Source organism: Solanum verrucosum, unplaced genomic scaffold (genome assembly GCF_900185275.1).
Source record: "Solanum verrucosum unplaced genomic scaffold, falcon-dt-bn FXZP01000182.1, whole genome shotgun sequence".
Lineage (NCBI taxonomy): Eukaryota > Viridiplantae > Streptophyta > Magnoliopsida > Solanales > Solanaceae > Solanum > Solanum verrucosum.
This window is the reverse complement of record NW_026020378.1, coordinates 4,516,475-4,531,490: the sequence shown is the minus strand read 5'-3', so window position 1 is coordinate 4,531,490 and position 15,016 is coordinate 4,516,475. Positions and strand designations below refer to the sequence as shown.

Here is a 15,016-nt window from a genome sequence, read left to right as displayed (position 1 = left end):
TGATTTTATTTTATTTGTCTTTTGTTTTGATTTGATTTCAAATGTCTTATATTTAAAATAAGTAATTTTGAACGGATATCAAAATAAGTGAAGAAAATCAAATAAAATATAAAAAAAATTAAAACGTTAAAATTAAAGGAAACTTTTAAGTTTTTTTTTTGAAAAATAAAATACACATAATTTTTAAAAATAATTTAAAGTGAAAAGATAATAAATTAATTAGGAAAAAAGTTTAAAGTGAAAAGAAATTAAAATAAATATTTTACAAAGAAATAAATAAAAATAATTAAATATATTATTGTCAATAAATATGTGTACTAACTAATTATAAAGTTACCAATAAAAAAATAACATGTGTCCAATATGTTTAGTCATCACTTGCCTTCAAGAGAGTGTGCACACTCTCTATGCCATGTCAGCGTTTGCGGTGTATTTATTCCATTTTAAATTAGTTTAGGGGGGGGTAATAGGACTCTAGTTAAGTTTAGGTGTGTCTCTGGGATTTCGATCATAGTCTAGGGGGTACTTATGCATTATCCCTAAAATAATTAGAGAAAATGGCCAAATGCCCCCTCAAATCAGATTCCAACTACACACTTAAACGTCACGAGAGTCCTATCACCCCCTAAACTGTTTAAAAATGAAATAAGTGTACCCTTAAAAAGCCATAACCAGATCTATGGTGGCATGTGAAAAGTCATCAAATATATATATTTTTTCAATTTTTATATTTCTTTACCCTTTTCTTTTATATTTTCACCCATCCCTTCCATCACCAAAGCATTTTCACCATTACTAGAACACCATAAGTCTATAAAAATTGGGTCTTTGAAAAAGATAGGTGAATAATGAACTGAGTCTTTGAGGAAGATAGGTGAATGATGATTGCAGAGCTCGTTCTGAGATATTTGGACATTGCTCTAAAAACCTAAAAAACAAACTAAAAAAAGTGAAGGAATAGGGGAGAGAGGACGAACATGGTAGAATATTGCCATTAATGGAGGTCACCGAAGCTCTTGAGAAAGATGAGGAGGAGGAGCTACGATGTCTTCCACATCATCGACGATGTCGACGACAATTTTGAAGAGGAAAAGCCTGATTCACCGACGATTGATGAATTAATGAGATTGATAGGGACAATTTCTGAGATGTAGTTGATTAACTAAGATTTGAGATTAATAATTAATGATCTATTAGTAAAAAAAATTGAATTTGAAGTAAATCCAGATCCCCAAGCTGCTAGTTCTTAAAAGGAAAGAAAGAAGAAAATTTGTGTGCCCCATTCTGTAGTTTCTAGTGCTGCCTCCCAAATGAGGTGAAGATATGAACATTTAATCGGTCAACGAATCTGGGAGGAATGTTCAAGAATCCTTGAACTCTATGGAGAGAGTAAGCACAGTGTTGTCAAATGGTTGGAGTCACAATGTGTTCATCTGTAAAATGTGCACTTTTGTATACATTGAAAATTATCTGTAAGAGAATGTGCACTTTGTACCCAAAGAATTCATCAAGTACATTAATATATTATATTAATTTTTTATTTTTATTTTTAATAAAAACTAAACCTAGATTCATTTTTCTCAAATCAGATCTAAAGTATTTTGGGGTGATAAAAATATATGTAAATTTATCTACTATTTATTTAGGTTGATTGGTTTTGCAAGAGTTTTACATGAGTTTGAAAATTTGTTTGAAATCAATAGTGATAAACTCGGTGGAGATGGTGGTGACAACAATGGCTTAGAGATGGTGAAAGATGGAGAGATTTGATTTATATTACTATGGAGAAGAAAGAAAACAAATAAGAACAAAAAATAATTTAAAATAAATATAGTTACTGAAAAGAGATATTTAAAACAAAATGTTAATATTTTTTTGGCTGCTCCAAAGAGAGTGAAATACACTCACTTTGCCAGGTAAGCATTTAGGGAGGTAATAATTTCAGTGTTCTAAAATTCAGGGGACGTAATAGGACCCCCATAAAGTATGAGGGTGTAGTTGGAAATTCGGCTATAGATTAGGGGAGCTTTTGGCCATTTAGCTATTTATAATTTTACTTCAAATCAAACTTAATAGATATTATAAAAATAATTTTATTTATGAATTTGATTAACAAGTAGTAACACTAACACAATGTAATATTGTCTTGGATATTAATGATAATATTTTTGAATTATAATTTGATTTACAAATTATAAAAAATATATATATTTTTTTTAAAATGATCTGGCCGGGCACAACCGTAGCCTAGGGATGGCAATGGGGCGGTGTAGGGCGGGTTGAGCTTAACTTGCAAAATTTTTAATCCGCTCAGCCCCGCCCCACATAACAACTCTTTTCATTTTCAACCCGCCCCACCCAGCCCCGCATAGACCCGCCTCGCATAATTTTTTAATATTTTCTTTTTCTAGTTATGTTTGATACTAAAAATAAAATTTATAAAAACAAATTCATTTTTTCATTAAGTTGTATTAATTTAATAGGATAGTGACTTAAAATTTTATTTTTTAGAGGTCAATTGGGAAATATGTAAGAAATTGTATTATTGTTTATTGAACCATTTTCATTTATTATCTTGAATATTTTAGTAGCTTTAATGAAATTATCTTAATAAATAATGTTCTATCACTCTTATAACATGTAAAAAATTAAAATTAAGTTTGAACCCATATAAAATCACATATGCCCGCAACCCGCCCACATTAATTTTTAAAAAACCACTTCAGCCCGCCCTGCATCCGACCTGCACCACACAACCTTAAACCCGCCCCACCCCACCCCACATAGCCTTAAATCCACCCCGCCTCGCATTCGCCCTGCCCCATTGCCATCCCTACCGTAGCCCATGTACTTGTGGATTGGGCTTATCGTTTTCTGGCCCACAAAAGTGAGTAGGGTTCTTTTATATTAGGTATAAATCCCGCTTTGACCTTAACATCCTTTTAAAAAAGATCTCGAAGGAATATTATTGATATTACAAACGAATTCTTAATTCAACGACCCCCCAAAGGAATTGATATTACAAGTTTACAACATAAATACGGTTGGGAATAAGTTATTTTGGGACAAATTATCCACCATTATATATAAGGTAACTTATTCCATCACTATGATATAAATGATGAGATAGCTATAAAAAATTCAAGGAGAATAAAATAATTCTACATTTCGTTTCGAAATTATTAACCCTTATACCTCACACCAAATGACTCCTGAACACATCAATATCCTACACTTTTAAATTTTGCTTTTCCTCAAGCAAAGAACCCATGAAGGAATAATTGAAGTGAAAAAAAGTCAAGCATCAAGTTACTTATGAGAACTTATGAGTTGTTCACCATAAAGAATAATGAACTTATACAAGACATGTTCACACTAGGTTCACCAACCAACTTAAGTACTTGGAAAAAAAAAATTCTCTTTTGGAAAAAGTGATAACTAAGATATAACAGTTGTGTGGCTGTTTTAATTAAGAGAACTAAACAAGGATAAACTGATTTCTTTGCCTCTCAACAGAAAAAAAAAATCAAATTTGTAAAAACTTGGATAGCCACACGTGATTTATTGTTTACTGATACAACATATACTAATAGACAAGACAATATAATAGGATGCATAATGCAAGTATACCATGAACCACTCTCCCTAGGCTAGCTGTTCATACACTATGGCTGTTATTGTTCTTCTTCTTCTTTGTGTATATCACGTATACCAGAGCTTTAGCAATTCTTATCATGTCCCACCGAGACACAAATTTGCAGACAACCAGCGACAAATTTCATCAGTCTCTTCAGGAATTGTGTAGTGACCAAGCCTATACAAGGAAAAAAGAAGAGTTGAACATGATATCTTAAGGAACATCTGATGTTTAACGTATATTCCAAGAAAGAAGGTGGAAATGTATATTTACCCTTCATAAGTCCTTAAGGTTAGATTCTGGAAACCAGATGAGCTTAAAATTCTTGCAGATTTTTCTCCATGTTGATATGCCACAACGTCATCACCTGAAACAAGAACCATTTGTATTCCGTTAAGGTTTAAATCTAACTTCATATTCAATGGCATAACTCTTGGGCATAAAGAGTAATACAACAGCAAGAGTGCAAGTCTTCCGGTTGACAATTATGGCCAACCATTTAGGAAAATCATAGCCATGTGGAATATCAGGGACCTTGATATCTCCCTTCTTCTGAAATTCCAAATCAACAGCAACCAACAGTCCGATACATGAGAAAAATAGCAGATTTTGCTTTGTTTTTTTTTTTTGTTGGGGCAGCAAGTACAATATCATCAAGTCATAGAGTTTGATGAATGACCACTCATCTTTGAGACATCCTACTTTCAGGGTTTGTAAGGTAACAAGTAATAGAATGAAGGCTCCACATTTAGAGACTTTACAACCAAAGGACATATGCATAGAACTTCTCAAATGACTGACGCTATATCCAGAGACATTTGGAAATTATTTAGAATGTAAATTAGTGATCTCCCAGCCTTTTAGACGGTGCTTCACTTTTTTGGACAAGTCAGACATGTTAACTTGCGAGGAAGCAAGGAACTAAAGGCTTCCTCAATCTTTGCAGGAAAAAGCATGGACAGAAATGAAATCCTTGCATTATGATCAATCTAAAAGTTATTTGTCGAAAATATTCATGGGGAAGGGAAATAAAAAAAAACCAAGAAAACAAATTATGATTGCACTGCAACTATCTAGAGATACTTGTAGTATGTTGGGTTCAAACCACTTCTCAGTTACTTCAACTAATTCATGTCTTAAGAGTTACAAAAAAATTCTTCCCGACTGTGAACCTCTACAAATAGTCACTGTTGTCCCTTAAACTTACAACCTAGTGAAATGAGGGCAAAACAGTGTGATATGCTAAGCAAATTTAGGTCACTTCTATATCCTGTTAACCAACCTTTCCACCAGCTGAGATCTATCAAAAGAGAACCAAGAAATAACAAGATGTTAATAATCACAGTATAAGCATCCACAAGAGGTCCTGTACTAGCTTTTCCTTACATAAAGCTTCACAAGACACTCCATTAACCCTCATAATCTAATAAATATTAATTTAAACATGTCATATACTGATCCCTGACATTATGAGGCAATTGTTTTTTCAAAAAAAAATTTAGGAGCCCCAGAAAAAAATGCAATAGGACATCAAAGGGAATCGAAATCTCAGGCAGACAACCAACAAATGGCAGGAACTCACACGAGTAACAACCTTGCAGGTCCTTCATATATTTGCAATGTAAAAATGCTAATATATACTAAAACACTGAAGATTAGATGGACTTTAAGATTCCAAAAGTTGGAAAGCATGCGATGGAAGTACCAGTGCCATGACAGAGCAAAATTGGCAAAGATGCTGCACGCCTTATAGCATCATTCACTCCTTGCATTCGTCGCCTTAATGTCCTGGAAAAACCAGCTAATAAGGGGAACAAATTCCATGGGAACAGGTTTTAAAAAAAAATAAAAATTCCATGGGAACAAAAGCTGCAGGTATCTCTAAGAAATAACATTCCACCTTAAACAAGGAAGCCAGCCACTAAGGCCCACAACTGCACTCAGGTTAACTCGATAAGGACTTCCATTACCATACTGACTGAATGCATGACATGTAGCTGAATAAAGAGCAGTTGCAGCCCCCATGCTGAATCCTCCAACACATAGTTTCACTGAAGATGAAAAAGAGTTACAGACATATATGCAATGATGAACTGCCACATCAGATATCAACTTACAGTGCATTAAAACAATCTAGATATGCTGATGAAATTATTTTCTACATATATTATATTTGAAGCACCAGTTTCATCTTGCATAAGATTTTCTGGCACATATTGTTCGAAAAGGTTGAAAAAGAAACATACCATCAGCTGGTTCTGTTGATAAGAGATTTGCAACATGTGCTGCAGAAAAATCTAAGCCCTCCAAATCATCAGGAGCATCTTCTGAAATATCTCCTACATCAAACCCTAAAATAATTCAAGTTAATAGATCCTCTGTTGTTTATCTTTATCAGTAGATAAGCAAAAGATATTGAACAGTGAGAGTAAGTCATTGCTAAGCAAGTATACAACAATATAGAAGATATGCTTATCAACAAACAGAAAACAATATTGTTTCTGAAAATAAGTCTTACAAGCAGTGCAGGGAAATCCACCAAAGGCAGCAACAGGGCGAGTAGGAGCAGTTGGGCAAATCCATTTGACCTGAAAACAATTTAAGAAGGAAAGATACCGACAAGTCACAACGAAATAAATATCGCACTTATTAGAGATATCACCCTGCATAGACTGCCTATTTCCTTACATTAGGAAGTGGAAAGCTTTCAAGAAGCTGGGACCAGCTGCAAAGTAGATAAGAAAGAAGAGTTAGCAACCGTTTCTGGTAGCTAATTAAGCAAGATAATACAAGTTGGATTAAAATATGCAACATAAAATTTCAAGGAAAGAGCTGTCAGCTTTATGCATGAAATGTTAAAATATTGTACAGTTAAAGAAACAACTTGGAGACTAGTGATCCATTTAGCTTAGGGACCACAAAATAATCTGGAGAACCAATTTATGAAAAGGTCTGTTGAAATGGACAAATTAGACTAAATTTTTAATATGAAAGTTTATGGGCCTAATCTTAGTCTTAGTGCCACCAAATTAGTAACTGACATTGTGAATAATTTACTTTATCTTGTTTTGTTTAATTGGTCTATAGGAAAATCATCAAGTGAACAAGTGGTCCCTGGTTCAACATCTGGCTGCCTGATCCCTAAGAATCAAGTAAATGATCAAAAGACGACGACACATTCGTTTCTTACTCGGGGTTTATTATATTGGGACAGAATAGAGGTAAACAAAAGAAAAGGTAAAGAGCCAAAATTGAACAAAGTAGGCTTGAGAAGCATATGGACTAAAAGCAATATCTCCATTCTCAAGAACAAAAAAGAGTGTAATACAGGTCACTAGAGCCTGATAGTGCAGGAATTTAGACAAAACTATGTAACATCATGATATATCGATCATAATTTAATCAGTAAATCATATATCAATTAACAATTTTTGTGACAGTCTTTATCGCGGCTTTATTGTCCTCAAAGGCATCAACACCTTAAAAGCACGATTTATGCTAATGATAGAAACAATACCTTGAGCCCTTATCACCTAGACCATGTAGCCAAACAATAGTTGCCTCATGCTTTCCTTTAGGCCTAACAACATGAGTCCTCCCAAATTCCAAAGATGTTCGAGTTGTTCCGCTACCTAAACAATTGCAACATCAACCTTTTGTTCAAACATTAAGCTCACTTGTCCTGCTTTTCTAGGGCAAAGTACTTAAAACAATTGCATTGTAAAAATGAACACAAACCCACCAGAACCAGCTGTAGAGCCACTGAAGCTCATTGCTATACCCGAAAAAAAGTTGAATTTAGTATCAAAACACTTGCACCCTATTGAAAAATGCCCCTGCAATGCCAATAATCAATATTTAAGCACCTCTACTTATAACCTCACAAAAGGGTGAAAATGGAATACAACCAATAGAGTCTTCCTAGATAAACTACACCAGTTACACTTTGTCTAAGTTTACCTACATACTTAGCATAAAGAGAGAGGTACCCCAATGTCAAAAAGGAGGCAAAAAAGCAATTAACTTTATGAGCAAAGAATCTACCAGAGATCAATGAACACATATGAATAAATGACATGATTTTGTTGCAATGCAACATTGAAAAAAGAATCAATGCCTCTACCCATTTTGACAAAACAAGAAAAGCACATCAACTAAAGATATTCCTATTTGTCTAAAATCAAGATTGAATATAAGCACTAACAAAGTATACAAGTACACTTCATTTACCCATTTAAGCAAATTTCCACAAGTTCTTGAATCTTGGGGTTTAAGAGTTGAATAACAACAACATAAAAAAATAATAATATAGCAATTTGGGGTTCACGGGTAAGAAAAAAAATAGAGGGGTTTAAGCATTTAGCACCGACCTGCACTTGGGGGTTTAAGAATTGAATAACAACAAAAAAGTTTACAGCCTTTTTATTGACACTGTTTGTCTAGATGAGTAGGTCTGTGGTCATTTACTTTTTGGCTTTGCCTTGTTTTACTGTTTTACATTTTTGTTTCTTACGAGGAGAAACAACAATAACAACTCAATGAAATTCCACGCGATAAGATTCCGTATACTTCGGCTGTGTATATAGTTTTCCAACAACTATAACCTTCATTCATATTTATTTAAATGTGTAATAAGAAATCTTAATTTAAAGTTAATATTTTATTTGAAAATACAATTGTCTTTTTCTTAAGAAAAATTTCATAATTTGTGAAAATTATTTTAAAAAATTTAATTCTTATATAATTTTTTCGAATGAACAAATCATAATTCGTAAATAAGATATAGGAATATGTAAGATACATTATTGATAAATCACATATCTTCATTTTATTTATAAATATATATATTTGTGATTATAAACTTCCAAAAACACATCATTTTATAAAGAACCACTAATCAACAACAGTACTCCCTTTAGTCCATATTAAGTTTATTATTGAGATATTTTTCACAATTCAAAATAAGTGGATTTTTTAAAGTTCAAGAAAATTGTGGACTTTCTTTTCTTCATATTTACATTTCTTTTTAATGGGGTTCTTAATTACTTTACATTTTCTAGGCGATTAGTTTGAAAATAATCAAAATGATAATAGTGGAAATAGTCTTCAAAATTTTTTCCTTAAATATTTTTCTTAAGGGTGTTTCATACCCTTAAGAAATTTTTTCCTTAAATATTCACTTAATATGAACAATATGGAATAGTAATTAGTTATTCTTTAACACAATCCTTTCACAAGAAACCAACAATCTTTTCACGTCAAGCATGAGAAAACAAATCACGAGTCATCAAATATATTAACAAAAGAAAAAAAAACGAATCACAAGAAGGTTTATTTGATGGAATACTCAAAATACGTGGTCTTTAATCTTGAGTTTGAATCTTGGGTATGAAAAAAAATCTTTGATAAAAAGTGCTTCCTTCCGAATGAGGCTCTATATTAATCGGACTCTAATGCGAATACCGAGCACAAAAACATGTTATCCTTTATATTTAATAAATAAATAAAAAATCTCCTTTTACTTTTTTAGTACTAATATTAACTCCGAGAACATATTATATTCCATAAAAAAATATTTATTGACATGTTAATTTGGTTTCTGTATTGAAAGAGAAGGCCTCTAATTAATATTTTAATATTGCGGTAACAAAAAAAAGGAAAAAATAAAAGAGAAAGGATAGACATTAGCTCTTTCTTTTTCCTTCTAATGGACCAACTCATAGAAAAAAATGCAAAAGGCGTACTAGAATTGACGAATAGTTGGATTAATACGTTACACGTATTTTACTTTATGAACTTACACAACATCACTGTAAGGAAATAATGATATTATTATGTCACTCAATTGATATTTAACCCCCTCCCCCCTCCCCTCCCTTTTAAAAAAATGATAAAATTTATAATCTTAAAATAAGATAAATTATCTGCAATGACATATAAAAATAGCAAGATAATGTAAAGGGTCTGATATACCCCTCAACTTTGTCATTTTGAGCTGATATGCTCCTTGTTATGAAAGTGACTCGTATATGTGAGCCGTTATACAAACGGCTCACATATATCCCTACCATTGCAAAATGAGCTCACATATACCCTTGATTTAACGAAAGTGATAAAAATAGTTTTAAATTTATATTTTTGACTTTTAATTTTCTTAAAAATTATTTAGGGGTATATATGATTCTTCTAGTAAAGTTCAAGGTATATTTTAATCTTTTCATACATAAATGATTTTTTGACTTCTTTGATTATAATTATTTTAGTTTCTTATTCTTATTTTATTTTTTTCTTTCATTCCTTAGTGTAAAGAAAAAAAAATTAAAACTATTTTTTTTTGTGGCTATATTATAATTTAAAACTATTTTTTTTGTCTATATTGTAATTTAATTTTTGTATTTGAAAAAAAAAATTGGTCATCTATAATAAGTTTTACAAGAATATTAGTGAAACATAAATAAATTTGACCAATAAAATAATAAATCTAAATTACTCATTGAAACAAAAAAAGTCAAAAAAAAATGTTTGAGGAGGATTAAATATGCTCGGTATTATATATTTTTAAAAATAATAATAAAAAAGTAAACTAAAATTATTATTTTTTCATTTCCGTTAGAGGAAAATGATATATGTGAGCCATTTGTATATAAGTAGGGGTATATATGAACCAATTTCATAACGAGGAATATAACATCTCTAAATGACAAAGTTGAAGGGCATATCAAACCCTTTTCTCTATTAACAATGTATACAAGTTTGGAGTCACATATTCTAAGCGATATTCGTTGAGTTAATCTTTTACGTAGGCTTACATTATGAGTTTTTCAGTAAAACAAAGAGTGAGACGGGGATTTTAATTTAGAGTATGGGTTTATCACATGATGAAATTAAGGGTGTCAAATGAGCAAATTAGATTGAAATTGGAGATATTAAATTGGGCTGAAATAGAAATTGGGTTGAATTATGATCCGCTCAAATTTACTTTGGGTTCAAATGGGCTAAAAATTGTGTTGGATCGTGATCCGATCAATTTGATCTACTTAATCTCAATCATTTTAACATATTGTTATTTACCTTTTATAACCACAATTTGAATTTCAACTCAAACAAATAAAAAAAATGTTACAAATGGATAGGTAAATCTTAGAATATATAAAAAAGATTGTAATTCATACATTCAATATGAGAACATACATTAAACCAATACAAATAAAGAGTCTTAAAATGGGTTGAAATTGGAGATTAAAATGGGCTCAATTGAAGATTCTTTTAAAATGGATTAATGCTTGAATGGGTTGAGATTGAACTCAATTCAAATTATCTTGAGTTTAACCCATAAAATTATGGGCGGGTTGGACGGGTTATCTATATTTGGGCTCATTTTGACACCCCTAATAAATATAGGGGAGTTTTCGCATATAGCCACTCAAAAATAACATAATTATGCTCTATAGCTATAGTTTGCTAATTATAATTCGTAGCTACATGTTATAAAAAGGAGAATGGCGAGCGAGATTGGGAGAGGAAGGAGAGATGTGAGTGAGAGAGGGTAGAGAGTGGAGAGAGGTGATTTAGTATATGTATATCGGTTAGATAATTGTATATATGTAAATACTATGTATATGTATCAATTATTGTATTTGTATATCTGCATACAATTTGAATTCGTATACAATTGAATCGAGTTAAAATATTTGTATATCCAATCTCTCTCCCGGTTTACACAAACACAAATTATACATTGTATTTGTATAATTTGTGTTTGTATAGAGAGAGAAAGGCAAAAGAGAACTGTGCAGGAAAATATTTGTATTTGTATAATTATAAGTGTATAGGACGGAGAGATATGTATTTATATTTGTATATCTTGTCTCTCTCACTTTATACAAACACAAATTATACATTTCTGTTTGTATAAAGTGAGAGAGAGATTGGTAGAAGAGAAGCGAGAGAGAGACTGGGTAGGGAGATGGCGAGCGAGATTCCAGAGAGAGGGGAGAGAGGCGATAGAGAGAGGAAGAGAGGAGAGAGGCGAGATAGAGAATGTAATGATAGCTAGAAGTAAGTTTCGAATTGTAATTAATACAAACTGTAACTATGTTAGCTAATTAACTAGTATATGTTTGCTTAACCGCGTAATTTTCCATAAAAATATTAGCCCAAGTATGTTCAAACATTAAATACTTTAAAGAGAAAATTTCAGAAATAGCAAACACAATAGACATAATAAGGCTCTACAACTATATTTTCGATAATTGCGCTCCATAGTTATAGTTCCATTTGCTATGGAGGTTCCGGTTGTATATTTCTGCTCGTTTATATATTTCACTTTTAAATATACAAATAGGGTAAGTATATAGAAAGTGTTTATTTATACATTTAGAATTTTTAGAACTCCTTTTGTATATTTCGTTTGCCAATATACTATCATGGTAATTTATTATGATTTTTCATAAATCGTATACAAATAGTTAGGGTAAGCATATACAAAATTTATAAAATCAGGAATCATATTATACAAATTCTTGATTTATACAAATTACAATTATACAAATCAGACGAATAACAAGAATTGGGAAAACTGTAGCCGTGAATTACAATTTTCTTGAACTGTAGCTATAGTGCCTAATATAGGCTAAATGTTGCTATTTTGCATAATTTTCCCTTCGAAGTATATTTCTTAAAACAATTAACACAAATACAAAGTTTTGATGAATATTTAAGCTATTGAATTTTGCAAAAAATGTAGTTAGAGTTTTAGTTCTGCCCCACATTGATGAAGAAATACACAAAATATTGGAGGTTTGATCCTATTAGAGACAAAGTCATAATTTTAACCTTATGAATTTTGAATTATATAATGACGATTTCAAATGTTAATAACTGAGTTTAAAACTTAATGTATATTTGAACAAATTAAAATAAACTTCTCACTACAAATACATTATTTGAACAAAAATTATTGAGTTCGACTGAATCCATTTCCAGATATTTTAGAGTTAATATTTTAGATGGTCATTCAACTAATAGTTTTTTTTCCATAGAAAGTCATTCAACTTTCTTTTATAACCTCAAAGTCACTCAACTAATGATTCTTTTCACATAAAGTCACTCAACTAAGGATTCTTCCCACAGAAAGTCCCTCAATTTTCTTTTATAGCCTCAATGTCACTCAACTATGAATATTTTGCCTACAAAGTCACTCAATTATTGATATATCACTTACAAAGTCATCCAACCAATTTTAATAATGTTTTAATTAAATTTTGTCGAAATTCAAATTTTGTTTTAAATTAATTTTCTTAAAAGTTAATAAGATACTCATTTTAATTATTTTATTAAATATTAAATTAGTTTTTTTAAAAGAAATAATAGATTTAGAGATTACATGACATAATTTTGTCTGATTCCATCAGTTTTCTTTCGATCATGTTTATAAAAGTTTTAGAATTCTAAGAATATTCTATAGCATATTTGTAAATACAGTAGGTAGCTTGATTTACTCCTAGATTTACTCTAGCTTGAGTTGTATCTCCTTTTCTTTTTAGGATATGTATACTTAGTTATTTAAACTTCAATAGCTTGTGGGAATAATCAAGCAAAGTTTTCTCTCAAGCTCATGTCTTCTCACATGGTATCAAAGTTTTCTTTAGGGAGAAAACAAAAATAATAAGAGAACAAAATTGAATTTTTTTTCCAGCAAAACCTCTACTATTTTGTGTACTCGACACTCTCCAAGGGTATTATGCATATACCAGTAATGATAGTACTATCGAAATTCTTGCGGCTTGTGGTGTTTTTCAGCCACTTTTATGGCAATTTTTTCCAGTAACTTTTTCTAGCAAAACAACAAGTAGTTCTCCAATTTTCCAAATCTGTTCTTCAAGTTTTTTCCTCCAAAATTTACTTTATTTTTAACACTAATAGATCTGTTTTTCATGTCTCTCAAATCCGATATATTTAACACTAAATCTGTGAGTTCCAGCAACCCAAATCATGGTATCACCACAAAATCTTTGACAGGTAATGCAAACTATTTATCTTGGTCCTCCTCTGTTCAATTATGGTGTATGGGACAAGGTGTTCAAGATCACTTGGTTACACATGCCAAGGATATTACTGAAAAAGATAGAGGCAAATGAGAGAAGATTGATGCTCAATTGTGTAGTTTGTTATGGAAATCTATTGATTCAAAATTGATGTCATCGTTTCGACCGTTCCAAACTTGCTTCTTGGTTTGGGAAAAGGCTCGTGGGATATACACAAATGACATATCCCGCTTTTATAATGAGATTTCTCAATTGACTAACCTTAAAAAATAGGACTTGGATATGTCGACTTATCTTGGACAGGTTCAGGCAACTATGGAAGAATTCAATGAGTTAATGCTCGCTACTTCAAGTGTTGAAAAGAAATTGGAGCAACATCAAAAAATGTTTCTAGTTGTTGCACTTGTTGAACTTCCATGTGATCTTGACTCAGTCCAAAATCAATTTTTTTCTAGCTCTATTGTTCCTATTGTGGATGACATGTTTGCTCGATTGTTACGACTAGCTACATCACCTATGCTGTATAGTCATTTGGTACCACTTGCAGATTCTTTAGCATCTCAGACTGGATTTCAGATCGTAAATCGACATAGACGACTGCATGGGAAACAATGATGAAAATGTGGCTTTTGTAACAAATTGGGTCATACCTGTGATGTGTGCTACTTTCTACATGGTAAACCAAATATGTTCATATTGCTCAAACTGAATACACTGATGATAATCCCACCAATCAATTGTTCATTTTTTTAGGTAGAATACAATGAATTTCTTCGGTATCAGGCAAGTTGGCAAACATCTTCATTAATAGCTTCTATTCCCCAAATTGATAATCACATTGTTTGTATCGCACAGTCCACCACACTTGGACCTTGGGTTATGGACTCAGGTGCTTCTGATCATATTTGTGGTAACAAATCTTTGCTGTCTAATAGTACTTACTCTTAGTCCCGTCCTACTATTATATTAGCTAATGGTTCTCAAACCTTGACAATCAGAGTCGATCAACCAAATCCTTTATCTTCTTTGACTCTAAATAATGTTTTTTTTTTATCCCTGATTGTCCTTTTAGCCTCTTGTCAATAAGTCATTTGGCTAAGGTCTTAAATTGTTTCGTCTCAATTTTAGTGACTTCCTTTTCATACAGGACCTCATTACAGAAAGGATGATTGGCGAAGGGCATGAGTGAGAAGAACTTTATTATCTCAATTCTAACAAATCCATTACAATTTGTTCAATCTCAGACTCTCTAGATTTAATCCACAGACGATTGGGACATCCTAGTTTATCCAAACTTTAAAAGATGGTACCTAGCTTGTCCAAGTTGTCTAAG

The 15,016-nt window shown here is 31.7% G+C and overlaps 1 protein-coding gene across 3 annotated transcripts; it reads right to left on the bottom strand.

The window, feature by feature from the left end:
* Window positions 1-3,393: 3,393 nt before the first annotated feature.
* On the bottom strand, window positions 3,394-8,026 carry LOC125838576 (uncharacterized). 3 transcript variants are annotated; one of them, XM_049517632.1, is made up of 10 exons: window positions 8,008-8,026; window positions 7,380-7,473; window positions 7,155-7,269; window positions 6,326-6,362; window positions 6,156-6,225; window positions 5,884-5,988; window positions 5,538-5,688; window positions 5,343-5,425; window positions 3,911-4,004; window positions 3,394-3,814 (listed from the first exon to the last, which is right to left on the bottom strand). In XM_049517632.1, exons 2-10 carry the CDS (start codon window positions 7,408-7,410, stop codon window positions 3,733-3,735), a joined length of 768 nt encoding a protein of 255 aa, XP_049373589.1. In that variant the 5' UTR covers window positions 7,411-7,473; window positions 8,008-8,026; the 3' UTR covers window positions 3,394-3,732. The 3 variants fall into 3 exon arrangements, with proteins under 3 accessions (XP_049373589.1, XP_049373588.1, XP_049373586.1); XM_049517631.1 differs by having other exon boundaries at window positions 7,868-8,014; XM_049517629.1 differs by lacking the exon at window positions 8,008-8,026 and adding an exon at window positions 7,859-7,993.
* Between the last annotated feature and the right edge of the window lie 6,990 nt (window positions 8,027-15,016).